The 16,921-nt window shown below is 40.5% G+C and overlaps 2 protein-coding genes across 3 annotated transcripts; one reads left to right on the top strand and one right to left on the bottom strand.

Moving 5' to 3' along the window:
* Positions 1 to 96: 96 nt before the first annotated feature.
* LOC144043281 (uncharacterized) lies at positions 97 to 4,373 on the top strand. Of its 2 annotated transcripts, none has more exons than XM_077556724.1 (2): positions 97 to 367; positions 1,597 to 4,373. In XM_077556724.1, exons 1-2 carry the CDS (start codon positions 199 to 201, stop codon positions 2,403 to 2,405), a joined length of 978 nt encoding a protein of 325 aa, XP_077412850.1. In that variant the 5' UTR covers positions 97 to 198; the 3' UTR covers positions 2,406 to 4,373. The 2 variants fall into 2 exon arrangements, with proteins under 2 accessions (XP_077412850.1, XP_077412849.1); XM_077556723.1 differs by having other exon boundaries at positions 1,594 to 4,373.
* Positions 4,374 to 6,923: 2,550 nt separating this feature from the next.
* Positions 6,924 to 16,198, bottom strand: LOC144043280 (uncharacterized). The gene is made up of 5 exons (XM_077556722.1): positions 16,174 to 16,198; positions 11,225 to 11,851; positions 10,171 to 10,501; positions 9,920 to 10,095; positions 6,924 to 8,704 (listed from the first exon to the last, which is right to left on the bottom strand). Exons 2-5 carry the CDS (start codon positions 11,848 to 11,850, stop codon positions 8,485 to 8,487), a joined length of 1,353 nt encoding a protein of 450 aa, XP_077412848.1. The 5' UTR covers position 11,851; positions 16,174 to 16,198; the 3' UTR covers positions 6,924 to 8,484.
* Between the last annotated feature and the right edge of the window lie 723 nt (positions 16,199 to 16,921).

Below are 16,921 nucleotides of genomic sequence, written 5' to 3'. Positions count from 1 at the left end.
TTTCAATACCTCTGCAAGATGGCGGCTGCATGACGTGCCTGACGTCCTTCAACATCAACTGCCGTAAAGCAGGCGTCTGAGTCGATAAAGACGGAAGTTAGCGTGGTTTTCTTCCACGGACACCACTGAACCGAAGATTTGGAGGATTTTTGCGAGTGCGAGTGCGAGTGCGAGGGAAATTGTACGAATAGAGCTAAAATGTTGAAAGAGTTGGTGAGGGAGCGACTCATGGCGGCCGCCGACGAAATCTTCGGACTCTTTGAAAGAACAATCGCTTCGTATGAGGAGCAACTTTGCCGAGCGAGAGACGAGACCGAGCGACTCCGACGACAAGCCGAAGCTTTTTCCAGCAATACTCTCTTCCAAGGTCGCTTTTCTAAGCTTCCACTTTAACAGTCAACACTGTTTAATTTCTCTAACAAACTCATGTCCACTCCGGTGTAAATAATTCTGATAAACAATCGCTTATCGTTAAACTCATGTCCGGTTTCGATGCCCACCGACAATGACATGATTTACACAAAGCAATGAGACGTCAACCATGCCTAGTTGAACATTCATATCTGTACAGTGTCGTGAAAAAGTAGTTGCCCCTAAACCAAAGTGGCTGGGCCGCCCTGTGCAGCAACACCAGAAATCAAGCGTTATCTACAACCGTGTAAAAAAAAAAAAGTGGAAAAAATTCACATAAAACCGTGACACTTATCTTGCTAAACCGTGAAACGTATTTGTGTTCTGTCAAAATAAGACATTTGCAAACATCAGCTACTTTGGAAAAGACTGATCAACATTTTTGCCCATTTTTTTGACTGATGTTATGGACAAAATAAACTGGATTATAATTAGCTTGCTAGTCCATTTTCTGTACTGTCAATTTTAAACAATGTATTGTTTTTGAACAAAGGTATTGATTTAAAAAAGAAATCTGATTCATCAATTAATCGACAAAATAATTGACAGATGAATCAATTATTATAACAATTTGTAGTTGCATTTCTAATAATGTTGAAACGTGAAAAATACCACTTTCAAGTTATGGTCCTGCGAATTTCTGTTGCTGTTTGTAAACACAACATTCAAAACTGACGCTTGAGAAAGCTGAGGACCGCAGCCAACCAGGAAGCAGGCACAGCGTGAAACAAGTCCACCAACCAGGAGCAGGGGTTTGCACAGCTGAATTTGCATACGTAGACAAGACACAGGCATCAAACTCCTAACTTTGTCAGCGGAATTAGTCCACCAATCGTGAGCAGGGGTTCACACAGTGATATTTGCATATGCCACTGATAGTCGCTTGCTTCTGCGGCTTGGCTGGAGGGAAAACGTTTAGTCTCTGTCCAGAAACGTACCTGACAGGCCAAAGCAAATCCGCCGGACTATTCCTATAAAACATGAACTTATATAGTTATAACGTGCAACTTATCACATTAAAACGAGGAACTTGTCGCGTTTTAATATGAAGCTTAAAGAGTAACATGGCGATTTTCACGTTAAAATGTGATATTGAACTTAATTTTTTTTCTGGCATGGCAGCAATACACACTCTACTAATCCAACTTGCGTAAACTAACGTCTGTCACTTGTATTCAACAGAAGACCGCCCCCCTCGGCCGCATGGGGGGCCCTCCATTTTGGAGCGTGGACAGCCCTGCCACATTAAACAAGAGGAGGACGTCCGCAAGTTGCCGCTCACTCTCATCGTTGTGAAGAGTGACAAGGACAACAACGAGGATAACGATGACTATGATGCACCCCAGTTGTCCCAACTTCATCATCATCTTCACGATCCAAGCAAAGGCCCCCTCGGAAGACCCCGCCCACCACCGGACGATGTCGTTGCGCCACTGTCTGACAGCGATGACAATGAAATAACCCCCGACAGCGACACCGACTGGTCCGCCAGCAACAAACCCTCCAAGCGCTCGCGGCCGGCTGGCAGCCGGCCCAACTCGTTTACCTGCAGCGTGTGTGCCAAAAGCTTCACGTACAAGTGCAACCTGAACACGCACATGCGTACGCACAACGCGGAGAAACCTTTCGTTTGCGCCGTTTGTGGCAAGCGCTTCTCTCAGAAGGCGCACATGCTGTCGCACATGCGGACGCACACGGGAGAGAAGCCATTCACGTGCTCCGTGTGCGGCGTCAGCTATCCATACAAGCTAAGTCTGACCGTGCACATGCGCACACACACGGGAGAGAAACCCTTCTTCTGCTCTGTGTGCGGCAAGCGCTTCTCTCTCAAGTCCACCATGGTGTCGCACATGAGGATACACACAGGGGAAAAACCCTTTCGCTGCGCCGTGTGCGGGAACAGTTTCTCGCGGAAGTCGTCCATGGTGTCGCACATGAGGACGCACACAGGAGAAAAAGGTTTCACTTGCTCAGACAACACTTTAGGGAAGTAATATTGTTATTCCTGGAGTATAATGTTTTTTTTCTTCTTCAAGAGAAAAAAAATCCCCTTCGTCTACCGATTAGCGTGGGCCTTAAACGTAGGTGGCCAAAACATACCTAATTAAAATTAAACTGCACTAATAAATTAAGCACCAGAGGGCACTGGAACTGCACAAATGGAAAACAACATGCCCTTGGCCAGATGTGCTGATGTTAATATCGTAACATGATAACAATATTGTGGCAATTTTAATACTCCGATATTGACATTTAACATGACATCCGTAGTATAACATATATAACAGTATTACGATAACAAAATTTTTGTTTCAATGGGTGCCAGGTTGAAGCAAATGCCGCACACAAAAAAGTCTTCCGCCAATTGTTCAAGATGCAGATTTGTTGATATGGAAGTTGGCATCACCTATCCCAAAATGCATGTTAGCGTTTAACATAACTGCCATTTTGGCAGTGTAAAAAAACACATCCACTACTTTCAGTAACCGGCAAACGCCATACTTTAACGATGATAGACAGCTGTTTTGAACCAGGTGCCACAAGGTGAAGAGGCAAAAGAAGGAAAATGTTTAAATTATGCTTGATGATTGATGCATCTTATAGAATTCTGGGGACGGGAATCAATAAGCCATGGAATCAATAAGCCATGGCTTCAACCCGTCGGCCCTTCTTTCGGATGTTGTAATTGATGTGATCGGTTGTAATGACCAAAAGGAAAAAAAAAATTAAAAAAAATATATATACTACTCATAAAAAGTTAAGGATATTTGGCTTTTAGGTGAAATTTATGGAAAATGTAAAAATTCACGCTTGGACATTTAAGTAGAATGATGCATTGGGGATTTTGTCATCTCAAACAATTAATTGAAAGAAAAGTTAACAACAATGGTGGGTACACCACAACAAAAAATGTCAATGTCTCAATAACTCGTCATGTGCCCTTGAGCAATAATTACAGTTTGACAACGACGTCTCATGCTGTTCACAAGTCGACTCATTATCTGCTGAGGCATGGCATCCCACTCTTCTTGAAGGGCAGCCCTCAGCTCATTGAGGTTCTGGGGTGCGGAGTTTCCAGCCTCTACACGGCCACTCAGCTGATCCCACAGCTTTTCAATAGGATTCAGGTCTGGAGAAAGTACAGGCCTTTTCATTTGAGGTGCACCAGTTTCCAACAGCCGTTCCCTGATGATGCCACCTCCATGAACCGGAGCATTGTCGTTTGTGAATTTTGCCCTTAAGCTCCTTGTTAAAGAACAGCAACTTGTGCAAAAAGTACTGAAACATTTAACAGTTGGACATGTGCATTCAAAAGCTGAGAGGAGGTCACATTAAGTTCACCTGTAAAGATTTGAATGCATTTTAGGCTCGTTCTGAAATTTCACCTGAAAGCCAAATATCCCAAACTTTTTGGAGTAGTGTAAAGGACTGAGAATATTTCATGTCATCAGACTAAAAACAGGATTTGGAGAATTTGAAGTTAAACTAGGTGTCTAAACAATTCATTGATTATCAAAATAGTTGTCAACTATGCTTGATAATCAATTGCAATTAATTGTTGTTTCTCTATTTCTGAACCATAGGAAATTTGCTGTGTCATTAAAAAAGGAATAGCAGCAAATTCCGTAAGCTTCCTTGTGAGTCTGAAATTGTTTTGTGAGGAAACCTTTGTTTCCTCAAAATAAGGCAGTAAATTCTGTTTTTGTAATAGGGAAAACTCCAGAAAATTAGTGTGACTTGTTTTGTGAGGAATTGGTCGTGACGAAACATAGGGAGTTCTGTTTTCGTGATGGAGACAAATCCAGAAAATGTGTCCAACTCAAAACATTAGCGGTGAGCAAAGCAGTAAAATGAAATTTGCCAGAGCCAGCCTAATGATGAACTTGACATTTTCAGTGTTTCAGCTATATACCAATAACTTGTTAGTATCTAAACTTGCACAATAAAATGTGAATTTTAAATGCTTTGTAGTTTCTGCGTTTTATTGCCAAAGTATTTCTATTTTTTGGCATCCAGCTATTATACTATTCGCGATTTGTTGCCGTGGGAAGAAAGTGCACACAGCGGCCGGCGACATGCGGCAATTAATATTTATCGACTGGGGCGAATGGCCACTGGCTGGAAAATGGACTGGACATGAAATTCCCAATGGTCAGTCCTCTCCAAGTGTCCCGTGTCTGGTCATCTCTTTCATTATCCAACTATGCTATGTATGAACGTAAATAGCGCTGCGGGTTGCAGACCCCTCTAGTGCTGCAAGCCTGCAACTATCAAATATATTGGTATTCAAATATCTTACAGAAAATTCTATTAAATAATGGGCTGTTCGGATAAAAATAAAACATTTTTGCTTGGTGAAAGAACAATTATGAATAAAGACGCCATTAAAAACATATTTCCACTTAATAATGATCAACTGACTTCCATTTCTAGATAATCAACTTTTTTTTCTTTCTTTTTTTGCTTAAATTGAAATGTTCTTTTCTAGAAAAACAGTGAGATTTTAGACAAATCTCTCCTCATAGATTTTGGAATGATCTTCCTTTAAATATTAGGCAGGCAGAAAACCTCTCTTCAAACAAATCTTTGTTCTTTGGCATTTGACTCAGCATGAGACTTACCATTGTTTCAGTGTTTTATGTAGCCTGCTTTTGTGTTATTTATTGATATATTAGTATTTTGTGTTATTTATTGATATTTATTTACTTACCTACTTGTGTTATTTTATTTACTTACCCACTATCATGATGGATCTTTACTCCACTGTATTGTTCAACATGGTCATAATGGCATGAGATCGAATCCACAACCTCTGGGTTGGGATCGAGACAACCACTCTATCACTGATCCATGCCACTCACAGATAACGATATGAACAAAAGATATTATGAGACATAAAGTTGATCAAAACTTATAAATTGCGTCACTCAGCCCATAATTATGGCCATTGTTAAGTACGGTCTTTTTTCCTCTTTCCTGCAATTCCATCGGCTATAGGTGCATTTTAATAGACAGTGGATATATGTGACCAGCAGCAGCTCACCACCAAGCGCTATTTTGACCGTGAATCGCTCGAGAACAACAAGTACATGCACTAGTGAACGTGAAACAGCGCGATTGACGAGTCAGAGCCGTTCATGGCCAAATAATGCCAGCAGGAGAGTTGCTGGTCACGGCAAAATAACTGCAATAATAAATATAAATCAATCATTGTGGCGCATTTGATTACTTGATGCGACTACTTAAATGTTTTGACATGTAAGATAGTGATTGGAATATTTATTTGCTAAAATTATTTAGGGTTTGCAAATGTTTTGAATTTCAGTCCAGCGGAATATTACATTAAATTGTGGACTACTGTCGTTGTTGATGACTAAGTTTACATTGGCATTTATGTGGTATGCAACAAACTTATATTTTGTTGTTTGCAGGTATCACTGTCTCATCAATTATTGGTTAGGACAGCACAAGATATCAAAATTAAGATATAAAATGGGAAATTTTTGTCAGAAAGTATTTTCAGGCTTTTTCATTCATTACTTTTCATCGGAAAAAATTTTGGCTTCTGCTCCAGAAAAGAGCGCCTGCGGCAAGATGTCTGGACCAGCGTGATACACACGTTTGGAAGTTCTTTACCGTCTCGAGTTAGATGGCATGTTGGCAGATGTCTGTTTTGTGCTCACAATGTTTTCCTTCCACATCTAATAGAGGCCCTACACGCCTTCTCAGGAGTCTCGGGCAAAAATCTCATCTGAATCGTGAACTCTTTGGGCACCAGGTTTTGGGTAGCAAAGAACTCATGACCAGAACAAAGATTTGCAGGTTTGGCTAAAAAAGTTCATCTGGTCTTCAAATTTATACAGTCCTTTGCTTTTTGTTTAAGACAAAAAGGTCTTTACGTTTACCTTAATTAGTTTTGGCGTTGACTACCGCCTTTCGGATTTTCATCTATCACAGGGTTTTTGGAAGATAAATTTGGACAACGAACGAGGGGCGGCTGCACCAAGGCCTCGGGCAAGTTTGACTCTGCTCGAGAATGAGTGTAGGCTAAAAATATTGAAATCTAGTTTTCAGATTCGCTACAGAAGTGCACAAACAGAAAATGTTGAGTTTAGAACCACCAGACTCAAAAGTAGCTTCTACCAAGAAATTGCAAAATACAAATGAGACTCACCCCCATCATCAAAATAAATTACAATCAGGTGCAAAATGAAAACAACTCTGCAAATCGTTTGAGTATATTTTAAACACCATATATACTGCAATGGAAAGAATATTTATTAAAATATAGATTAAACATGCAACCAATATACTGTAATTAGAAGTTTATAGAACACCAGGATCATACCTTGACACTATTAATGACAAAGTAGCTGCCATGTTTAGAAATTTAAATCAAGTGCAAAAAAACTGTGGTGTGTATAGACTTGTTAAACCCAAATGGACACCAGAAAAATAGCAGACTTTATCTACATGATGTATACAGTACAAACTCACTCAAAAAAGCCAAGTAGAATCTCAACTGATACAGCTACTTTTATTGCTGAACAAGAGATAAAGGGGCTTCACAGGCCCACAGCTGACAAATATTAACAACATCCCCTGATTGAAGATCTGAAAAAAAAAGCATTTGATACTCAGTGTTGTGATAGATCAGTGGTCCCCAACTACCAGGCCGCGGACCGGTACCGGGCGGGCCGCAGTTGAAAGAATAAAAAACTAACTTTACTTCCGGTTAATTGATTAGCCGAGGTTTAAAAATATTTTATTTTGAAAAGTGACCGGATTCTCTTTTTACGACGGACTCCTGGCACTTGTCAAGATGCTAATTATCTCAGTCGCGTAGCACTTATGCTAATCAACAAGTTAGCAAAATGGGTAAAAAACAGACCTATTTGGAAAGTTTCTTTGCAACAGTGATAAGACAACACAGGAGCCTATGACCAAGAAGATGAAGAAAAGCTGCATGGATTTACAGCTACAGGTGATTCCCACGCATGATGGGCTCTGCGGCGAGCGGCTCTTAATTTAGCGTTATAATCAGTGAGTTACTCATGGACTTAATATTTGTTTTGTGGTTCCTTATGTTGGTGGCACAAACATAACATTCCCTCCTTAAATCCATCTCTCTCTTAAATGCACCAACTTGGCTAACCAAAAAAGGTTGGGGACCACTGCTCTAGATCATGATATACGAATGGAAAATATAGTATAAGAGCACATAAAGGAATGGAAAGATGCATAGATATTAAAGGTCACTTATGGGGTACCTCAAAGGCCTGTACAAGGTCCTAAATCATTCATATTTTTTATTAATGTATGTAATGTAATGTTTTTAAAATACTGAAATGTTATGATACAACTGTGCTGGCAAAAAAAAGAAGAAAAAGAACAGCTTCTGAATTCTGCTGAAAGTGAAATTAATAGACCGAAAAACTGGTAAAATAAATGACAGTGGCTAAATTTGAACAAGTTGTGAATTACTTTTTACTTAAATTATTACAAAACTAGGCATGTATTAAATAACAAATCATTATATACAATTTATAGCTCACTATTACTTGCGCAATGTATACATAAAAAATAGTAATATATAGAAAATGAAAATGTACTTTGTCAAAGTATCCATAAGCTATTTGAAAGCTATTTGAGTGGAGAATTTCTGTGTTTTGTTTACAAAAAATATTTTTGCTTTTGGTGGAAAAACCCTAACTAAGCTCAATCAATCCATTTCCCATTTTACAATTCTTTCCATGATGTAATTTCAGTCTATGAGCTGGTAAATTTTGTGTTGGCGCTTTGATGATTTTCTTTGTTGAAATGAATTATGCAAATGCATTGTCTTGATAAACTGTGTTTCAGTACCAAGCCTTTACAGTTGCCTTTGTTTTCCTGTACAATTCTGAAACACTTTTTTTTCCTTGACTGATTAAATAAAATCAATCAATCAATCGGTCAGTCTATCAATCAGGCATCAGATCTGCAGCTTTAAAAACAAATACTGTACTTGCAATACAAGTGACCCGACTGATGAGTTTTTCAGTATTCCAGCTACACTGAATAAGTAATAAGTTAAGTTCTGAGCAGCCCCACTCTCTTTAAAGCACAATCTACATTGGGAATCAGTTTTTGATGGAAGTCCCACAGTCTCACATCCACGTGGAGGTCCTCCAGCTTCAGGGAGTACTGCAAGGGGTGGCGCACGTGAATGATTCGGCACAGTTCCTGTGGGACTTTGTAGCTTTGCCCAAATTGCCGCAGTACTTCGTGCACCGACGTCTGCTCCACCAACCTGGCAAAAGTACAAACAACAGGCAGTGTTAGTCATTTGGCTCGTGGCGTAGTGGCTGCATCTTGAAGCGGTTTCCGTCACTCACAAAAAAGTTTCAGACAGATGCGGCAAATTCTCATTGCACTTTCAGTGGTAGGGATAGTTTTGAGAACACCCCCTTTGCACCAGTCATCTTGAAACCAAAATGGCAGACATCCTCTGCGTCTTCGCGCATGGCTACTTCAAAAAAGAAAATTGTGGGTCTACGTAAGATGAGCCTACCAAATTTCATGTTGCCAAGTGAAATGGTCTTCAGGGCTGAATTTTTTTAAATACAATTTTAGAGAACAAAACCAAAACAAGAATTTTAAAAACAATTCTTCAGGAAACTACTGAGCAAAAATTGTTGCTGAAAATTCAGAATGCCCTTGTGATTTGTCACAGCAATAAGCAAAGTGCGCGTTACGTTTGCGCATGCGTGAAAAAAAAAAAGCGAGGCTACCAACTAACCATCATTTGAATAGCCGAGATTAGAATGGTGACAGTCTTTGCGTAACTGTACACCTTAAAGCAGGGGTTGCCAAGTTCGGTCCTCGAGAGCCACAATCCAGCCTGTTTTCCATGTTTCTCTCCCCTAACACACCTGGTTCATGATCAGGATCGTTATTAGGCTTCTGCAAAGCTTGCTTAGCTGATCATTAGATTCAGCTGCGCTGCAGGAGGGAAACATGGAAAACAGGCTGGATTGTGGCTCTCGAGGACCGAACTTGACCACCCCTGCCTTAAAGCTTAAAGTCAATCCCCCAAGTCAGTAAACCACATGTTAAGCATGTTTAAAATACATTAAATAAAAAACAGCAACTTTCCAGCGGTTGAAATGTTAGAAATCAGAGCTCATTCCATTGGATCCAATTAATTTTCAATTACCGCTACTCATAATGCACCGTGCAGTCGAGATGCGCACTTTGCTTATTATGTCCCGCCTCCTGGAGACAAACTTTATCTTGGCTAATTTTTTCTTCTTGTTAGTTGAACAAGCCTCCAGATCAGACATTGGATTCCCCTTGAATGGAGATGGCCAAACCCATGCCTAGAACCAAGAACTGTGATCTGAGAAAAAAAAAATCTTCTTGAGGCCTTCTCCTCATTAAAAGCATTACGGGCTAACCGTTCAAACTGTCACAAAGGAGACCTTCTCCGAAATGTGCAAAATGAACCGACTTAAAAGTGGTGTACCTTGGCCGAATGATCATCTTGTATGGGTGATAAACATGCCTATCTGGCTCCTCTCTGTAGATGTGCTGCAAGATATTGAATCCTGGCACGCCTTCCCATTGAGGTAGTTTGAACCTGCCACTGGGCTCCATGTGCGTCTTAGGGAATATGTGGTTTTCAATGCGGAACTCGCTGGTCTGGAGGATGCAATGAGATAAAAAATGAGTTACAACGTTGACACTAAACTGGCGCCAGTATACAAAAGACTGTACGTCAGGATGCTGCCGTTGGAGATCGCTCATTAGAGATGGCAGGTCATCGTGTTGGTATGGCATTATGATTTCATCCAAGTCGTTGAGCAGGACGTAGCGCGACCGTTGCATGGACCTGTAGATGCACTCGTTCAGCGTGGTCAGCTGACCAAAATAGTGCAGATCGCCGCCGCTCTCGGAGTGAAGCCAGCCACTAGAGGGCGTCAGATGCTGGTCAATGGGCCATGGGACGATCTCCAGGAAGCCATCCTGGCTGTAGCTAAGCAGTAGGCGATCAAGTTCCAGGCCACTGCTGATGTTGTAGATCACCACCTTGTTTACACCGAGCAACCTGAGGGAGCAGGGGCAGGTACGACAATCCGATCAGGAATTTGAGGGCTTGGGTAGAGAACAATACTTGGAGTGGTGGTATCTATACGGGAGCAGGGAAGAAAGGCCTAGACCGAGTCAAGCCAAATAATTTGATTCTCAAGACCAAGTCTTGACAGAGAAATTGAGGAGGCGATGGTCAAAAGTCAAGACTAAGGGTTATATTTTCATGCTCAGCACATTTGTGCCATTGTGAGAAGGAAATTAGCTGAGTCCCAACCAGGCTTGGGGAGTAACGGAATACATGTACCGCCGTTATGTAATCAGATTACAATTTTTTAAAACTGTATTCCATTACAGTTACATGAAAAAACATGTAATCAGATTACAGGTACATTTATTAAAAATGGGCATTACTTCGAGGCATTACAATTTCTACAATGAGAGTGCGAAAGAAAGGCGAGAGAGAGGACAGTGCGAGAGATACTGAATTGTATAATTGTATTGGATTGCAGTTTTACTGAATTCTATCATAATTGTATTGAGTCTTTTCATTTGAGAAATCTGCATTCTAGCCTATTGCAATTGCATTGAATCACATTAACGGCGTCAACTGCAATGGAATTGTCATTCAATATACTTTTTAATCGAATCGCATAGTGTCATAATTGTATCAAATGTCATATCGTAATGGAGTGACCCCTAACCGCCAAGGCCCTAAGAACTCCAAGTGAGAAATGCTGACCTGTACATCTCCAAGGTCTGCGCAGCCTGCAGGGCATTGTTGAGCTTTCCGAACAGGACGGAGAGGCACACTGTCAAGTTGAACGGCAGGCTTGTCTCCTCCCGTCCCGCTTCTTTCTGGTTCCTCACAAGCAGCCACGTCAGGTTTTCCATGTTAGCATGCTGTCGGGACGGCACCAGGGCCACGTGTGACCCTCGACAGCCGGCCGGTGTCTGACACAGGACATCAGTGGTGACATAGGGGTAGCCGAAGTTGTCGGAATGTGGTAGAACTGTCGCTGGGCTCAGACGGGACAAGAAACCCTGGCAGCAAAAGACGCAATGCAGCTCCTGCGCCGAACTCCTCTTGAAGATGCTGATAATGCGTACGTCTTTGCCGGACACCCTATCGTCCGCGTAGGCCGACACCAGTAGATGCTTGGTGCCAGGCAGACGGGTGATGGTCTCCTCGCTTACCTGCACAAGGCACTTGGTGGGAGGCCCCTTGAACTCGGTGAGGCCATACACACTAATTCCAATCCTGCTCGACCAGAAAACAACGACGCCAACCAAAGTGGCCAAGGCGAAGAGGAACAATTTTCTTTTGAAGGTTTTGCCATTTTTCATCCAACTGTGTAGTGGACACATCCTAAGGAGAGGGACACATTGTATAGGAAACAGTTAGATTTGTTCAACCAGGGATGGGCAACCTGCAGCCTGAGGGCCAATCATCACACGAGACGTTTGGTCAAGATCTGACCTTGTTGACTTTCAATAGAAGCATTCTTTTATATATATATATATATATATATATATATATATATATATATATATATATATATATATATATATATATATATATATATATATATATATATATATATATATATATATATATATATATATATATATATATATATATATATATATATATATTCTATTGTGGTCCAGGATTGCGCGGGCCAAAACGGGCCCATCAGGAGCTCTAATCTGGCCCGTGGGGTAAGACAACACACTAACTTCTAATCTTTCCATTGAATTAACCGTGTGTTGCTAAATTTGTCCACTGGAGGACGCTCTGACAACCACTTAAAGCAGTGGTCCCCAACCTTTTCTGTACCACAGACCGGTTTAATGTCCGACAATATTTTCACGGCCCAATCTAAAGGTTTAGCTGATAAAAACAAAATAAAATGACAAAACTGTGGTATTTTCTCTATAATAATAATGAACGTAAATCTACTGTGTAATCATGTGCAACTTTATTAACGGTGTCTTGAAGTGCGTCAAGTGAGACGGATGTAACAGACAGAATCCGGCCACTTTTCAAAATAAAACATCCATCTTCTTCACCGCTTTTTCCTCACAAGAGTGCTGGAGCCTATCCCAGCTGGCTTCGGGCAGTAGGCGGGGTACACCCTGAACTGGTTGCCAGCCAATCGCAGGGCACACAGAGACAAACAACCATACTCACAATCACACTTATGGACAATTTGGAGTGTTCAATTAACCTGCCATGCATGTCTTTGGAATGTGGGAGGAAACCGGAGTACCCGGTGAAAACCCACACAAGCACGGGGAGAACATGCAAACTCCACCCAGGAAGGACAAAGCCCGGACTCGATCTCACGTCCTCTGCACTGGGAGGCAGACGTGCTAACCAGTCAGCCACCGTGCTGCCTCAAAATAAAACATCATTTTCGAAAAAAATAAAAAATAATGCAATTTTTTTTCTTTCGGTACCAAATGACCCGCGGCCCGGTGGTTGGGGACCACTGACTTAAAGGACACTAGAATTGGCTGTTACTCAGGATTTGACAGCTGATATTGATTGGCTTGTTAAGTTTAAAAGATGCCAAGTTTCAAGAGCAAAGGAAATGTTCTATGAGGTAGACTTCCTTTGCTCAACTCTACTCAACTTTAAAAAGGCACTCACTTTAAAAAGAAAGCGCTGTACTTTAAGTCAAAATCAAACATAAACATAGCTAAGACAAGAGATAGAAAAACTATCCACGTGTCACAGGCCAACTCAAAAAGCCTGTGGCAAAAATCTGAGGGGGAGCACATTAGTATTGTAATTTGGAAATGATAACCGTGTATGTGCAACAATGTGCAAATGAGACAACCCAAAAAACAAAATGCGTGTTACCTGAGGACAAAGAGAGATGATTGCAAGGAGGAGCACACTCAGCACACAGATACTGTATAGTAAATGAGCCAGGTTGCTCCAATCAACCCAATCAAGAGGGCCCTCCCCTGCTTGCCTGCGAAACAACAACATCCCCCAACTCAGCAACCCCAGCACCTGGGAAGCAATTTAAGAGGAGGAGAAATAGAAGGCGGCCGACGGGAGCACAGAAACAACAAAAGTTAACGTAATGGAGCATGAGAAAGAGCTTCAGCAATAATATTGTGCTTTCAACTGATGTGTTTTATGTCCAGGTTCTACGGCTGCAAAAATAAAGTCCAAGGCATTAACTGTTGGTTTGGATTTGGCAACGAGTTCAAAAACATAAATGGATTATGGTCAGTAAAGACTGTCAAGGGAGTTCGGAAGCAACATAGACCTGGAAGTGCTGTAAAGCCCAGATGAGACCTAAAGCCTCCTTTTCAATGACTGAATAGTTTTATGGAGATGTGTAAAAATTCCGTGAGAAGAAACTAGCAGGAAACTCTGTGGAAGTACAATTGTGGAGACAGAGAAAAAAAAAACTTTGGTAAAAAAGTACTCATTCAAATAATTAATCAAGTATAAGAAAAAAGGAACGGTTAGATGCACTATAAAATGTACTTGAAGAGTAAAAGTCAACCATTTTGGTTCCTCCTCACTTCACATAGTTTGAAGGCGATTCAAATGGAAAGAGATGTGGGTGATCAATAAAGAGGAATATTTCAAACAGTTGACAATACACGCCACACTTACACGCACACACATTTGTGTCATGAGTGTGAGGTTGTGAAATGGTTGTGCAGTGGTCTCATTTGAAAGAGATTTCAAATGAATATTCTTGAAAAATACAAAGTTGATGGTAAATCTACATAAAAAGTATTTGAAAGAGGCATTTTGAATGATCTTATTAGGGATTAGGATTCAATTATGACTAATATAATAACAGCCCCTTTCAGAATGTCTTTTCAGTGGTTGTCAGTGTGACCTCCAGGGGACAAAATTAGCAACAGTTGTTTCTTTATATTAGAAATTTGTACTGAATGTGTTCTGACTTTTATCACCATGGTTATTTTTTTTACATTTAAATGCAAGGTCCAAATCTCAATGGTAAATATTCCGATTTTATAGTCCTCGATGAAAGCAGACTGGTTAACTTTATGTTTGCAAACATCTGCTTTTACAAGGGAAACCACAATGATCAACATTTTTTTTCCTCACATTTGTTTCCCATGAACCAAACCAGGAATTGAATCAGTCGATTTATGAAAAAAAAAAGTGGAAATAATGTTGCATTTTACAGCAGCACTATGACTAAGCTCTAACTGACATGAAGTTGAAACAGAAGCAGCTACAGAGGTGGATATCACACTACTAACCGTGCTTCCTTCGCATAAATCAGCAGCCAATAAGTTGCTTGCGGTTTTAAAAAAGGTTCCTTAGCGAGTACATCACTCCCTCTTGGGTACTTCATGCTTTTGTTTCAACATTCAACAATACTAAATAGTAATAGTGGGGAGCAATTTTGGGAAAAAAAATCTGTTGAGTTAGATTTCTATGGTGATTAGAAGTAAAATTGGCAAGCTTGTACCTATGCATACAGCCTGTTAGAACAATTCCTTTGTTTTTAACCTTACAGAATTGTTTGTTGTTAATTTTATATTTAGGTAAAATGCTTATATAACTCTTCTATGCCGTACACTTAAGTGAATAATCTTCTTCTCTGTGATAATCTTCAAATGGTGTATGATAGAGTGGGTTACATTAATGGCCCAAGTACGCTGCTCTAGTTTAATGCTGGTCATTATGGTGGTACTTGGGAGAGTTTAGTATATATTTTTTAGGTGGTATGTGTGGGGTCAAAAATTTGAGAACGAGTGAAATTTGTATTTTATTTTATTTTATTTATTTTTTTACGGTTGCATTTGCCGTTTTTGCCGTTGAGGAAGTGGTAAATGGGTAAACAGATGCAGAGACGTTGCTTGGTTCCTGTCTCAACCTAAAACGAGAAGCACCCACCCGACTTGTTCTCCTGAACACCTGAAGCACTTTGTTTCTGGATTTTCTTTTTTTTGTTTGGTTTGTTCTTCATTCCTATATGCAAAGCCTTTGGATTGGTTCACTCTTCCCAAAAAAAACCTAAAGAAAAACTAACAAAATGAATAAATGGTTACTTAGCTGTCAGCCTATACAAAGGCAAAGAATTCATGTTTCAAAACAATAGTGAAAAGAAGAAATCTAATTTCTGATTCATGAAAAGCAGCAGTGAATATTCAGCGAAATAGAAAACTGGCAATGTGCCATTTTCAGCGTATGTTTGGGGAATGTGTGAGGAATTCACAATAGGAGGAAAACATACCAATCTGTCAAAGTCTTTCGCTATAGAAATGAAACAAAGTGAACTTACAGAGTGGTCGTCCGTCAGGCAGGCTCAAGTTGGCTGTCCTGCTCTTGTCGTCATTCCACCGTGTGTGAATGTGTCTGTGCGTGTGCATCCCCCATGTCAAGTGTCTCGCACTCCCAGTACTGAACCTTTTACTCAAAGTGCTGGTGGGCTGGTGGGTGGGGCGTTTCTCGCGTGCGTGCGTGCTTGCATATGCATTACTGCCCTCATAAATTAATGTCACACCCCAACGACTGAATGACTATGGATGACCTACTGTAGCCTACATCACGTCGTGTCTCAATACGTTTGCATGGAGCTGTCACTCTGACCGTTCAAAAATTACGTTCAAACAAACCTTACAACTATATTTAAAAGAAAAACGGCGTTAAACCTGAACCTAATTAATCCACTCGTTTACCTGTCAAATGTTGCCCAAGCGAGGTGATGATTAACAAAAGTGGACCAGGAAGTCAGCCCTAGCAATCTTTGAAAGAGCAAATCTCACTGTGGCGCAACATCAGCCAATTAAACTACAATATAGAGAGCACCACTGAAAGGGAACACATGACGGTAATCGAAGTCCAATGCGAAAATGAAACGTCCACAACAATGCCTTTCATTTTGGCTATTTGAAATGGAAAATCACATTGAGATTAAGTGAATTACAGCGTTTGGATTTGTTCTGTAACCAACACACTTTTATCTCAAATCATCTTGTCCCACTGGAAAGAATGTAAATGAGTGACATTAATCACTGCCAGCCTCTCCCCCAAAAACAATAATTGTTGTCATGTCAAAATGAGGAAAATATCAATTAGTGGTATCCATTTTGTATTCACACAATAGCAGACAGCAAAATCATAGTTTTTTTCCCTGAGCTAGTCTATACATTTATGAAATCATCAGATGTTGAATATCTCTTCACTGTCATTACAAATGTATAGAGGCAAGAGTGTAATGGGTGTCATGAGGGTTTGGGATCATTTACGTACTTGCAGCTGCAGCGTTTGAAGGGGAGTGTTTCAACGTTGAAGCTGTTTTATCTTTACTGTTGTGCCAGAAGTGTATTTAAGTATAGGTCACCACCATTTTCTCTGTCAAAGGGTTCATTCAACAAAGGTGTGGCAAAACTGAATTCATTATCATGTGTTTTGGATTCCCCCGAT

The sequence above is a fragment of the Vanacampus margaritifer genome, chromosome 2 (assembly GCF_051991255.1).
Source record: "Vanacampus margaritifer isolate UIUO_Vmar chromosome 2, RoL_Vmar_1.0, whole genome shotgun sequence".
Lineage (NCBI taxonomy): Eukaryota > Metazoa > Chordata > Actinopteri > Syngnathiformes > Syngnathidae > Vanacampus > Vanacampus margaritifer.
This window is presented reverse-complemented; position numbering and strand designations above follow the sequence as displayed.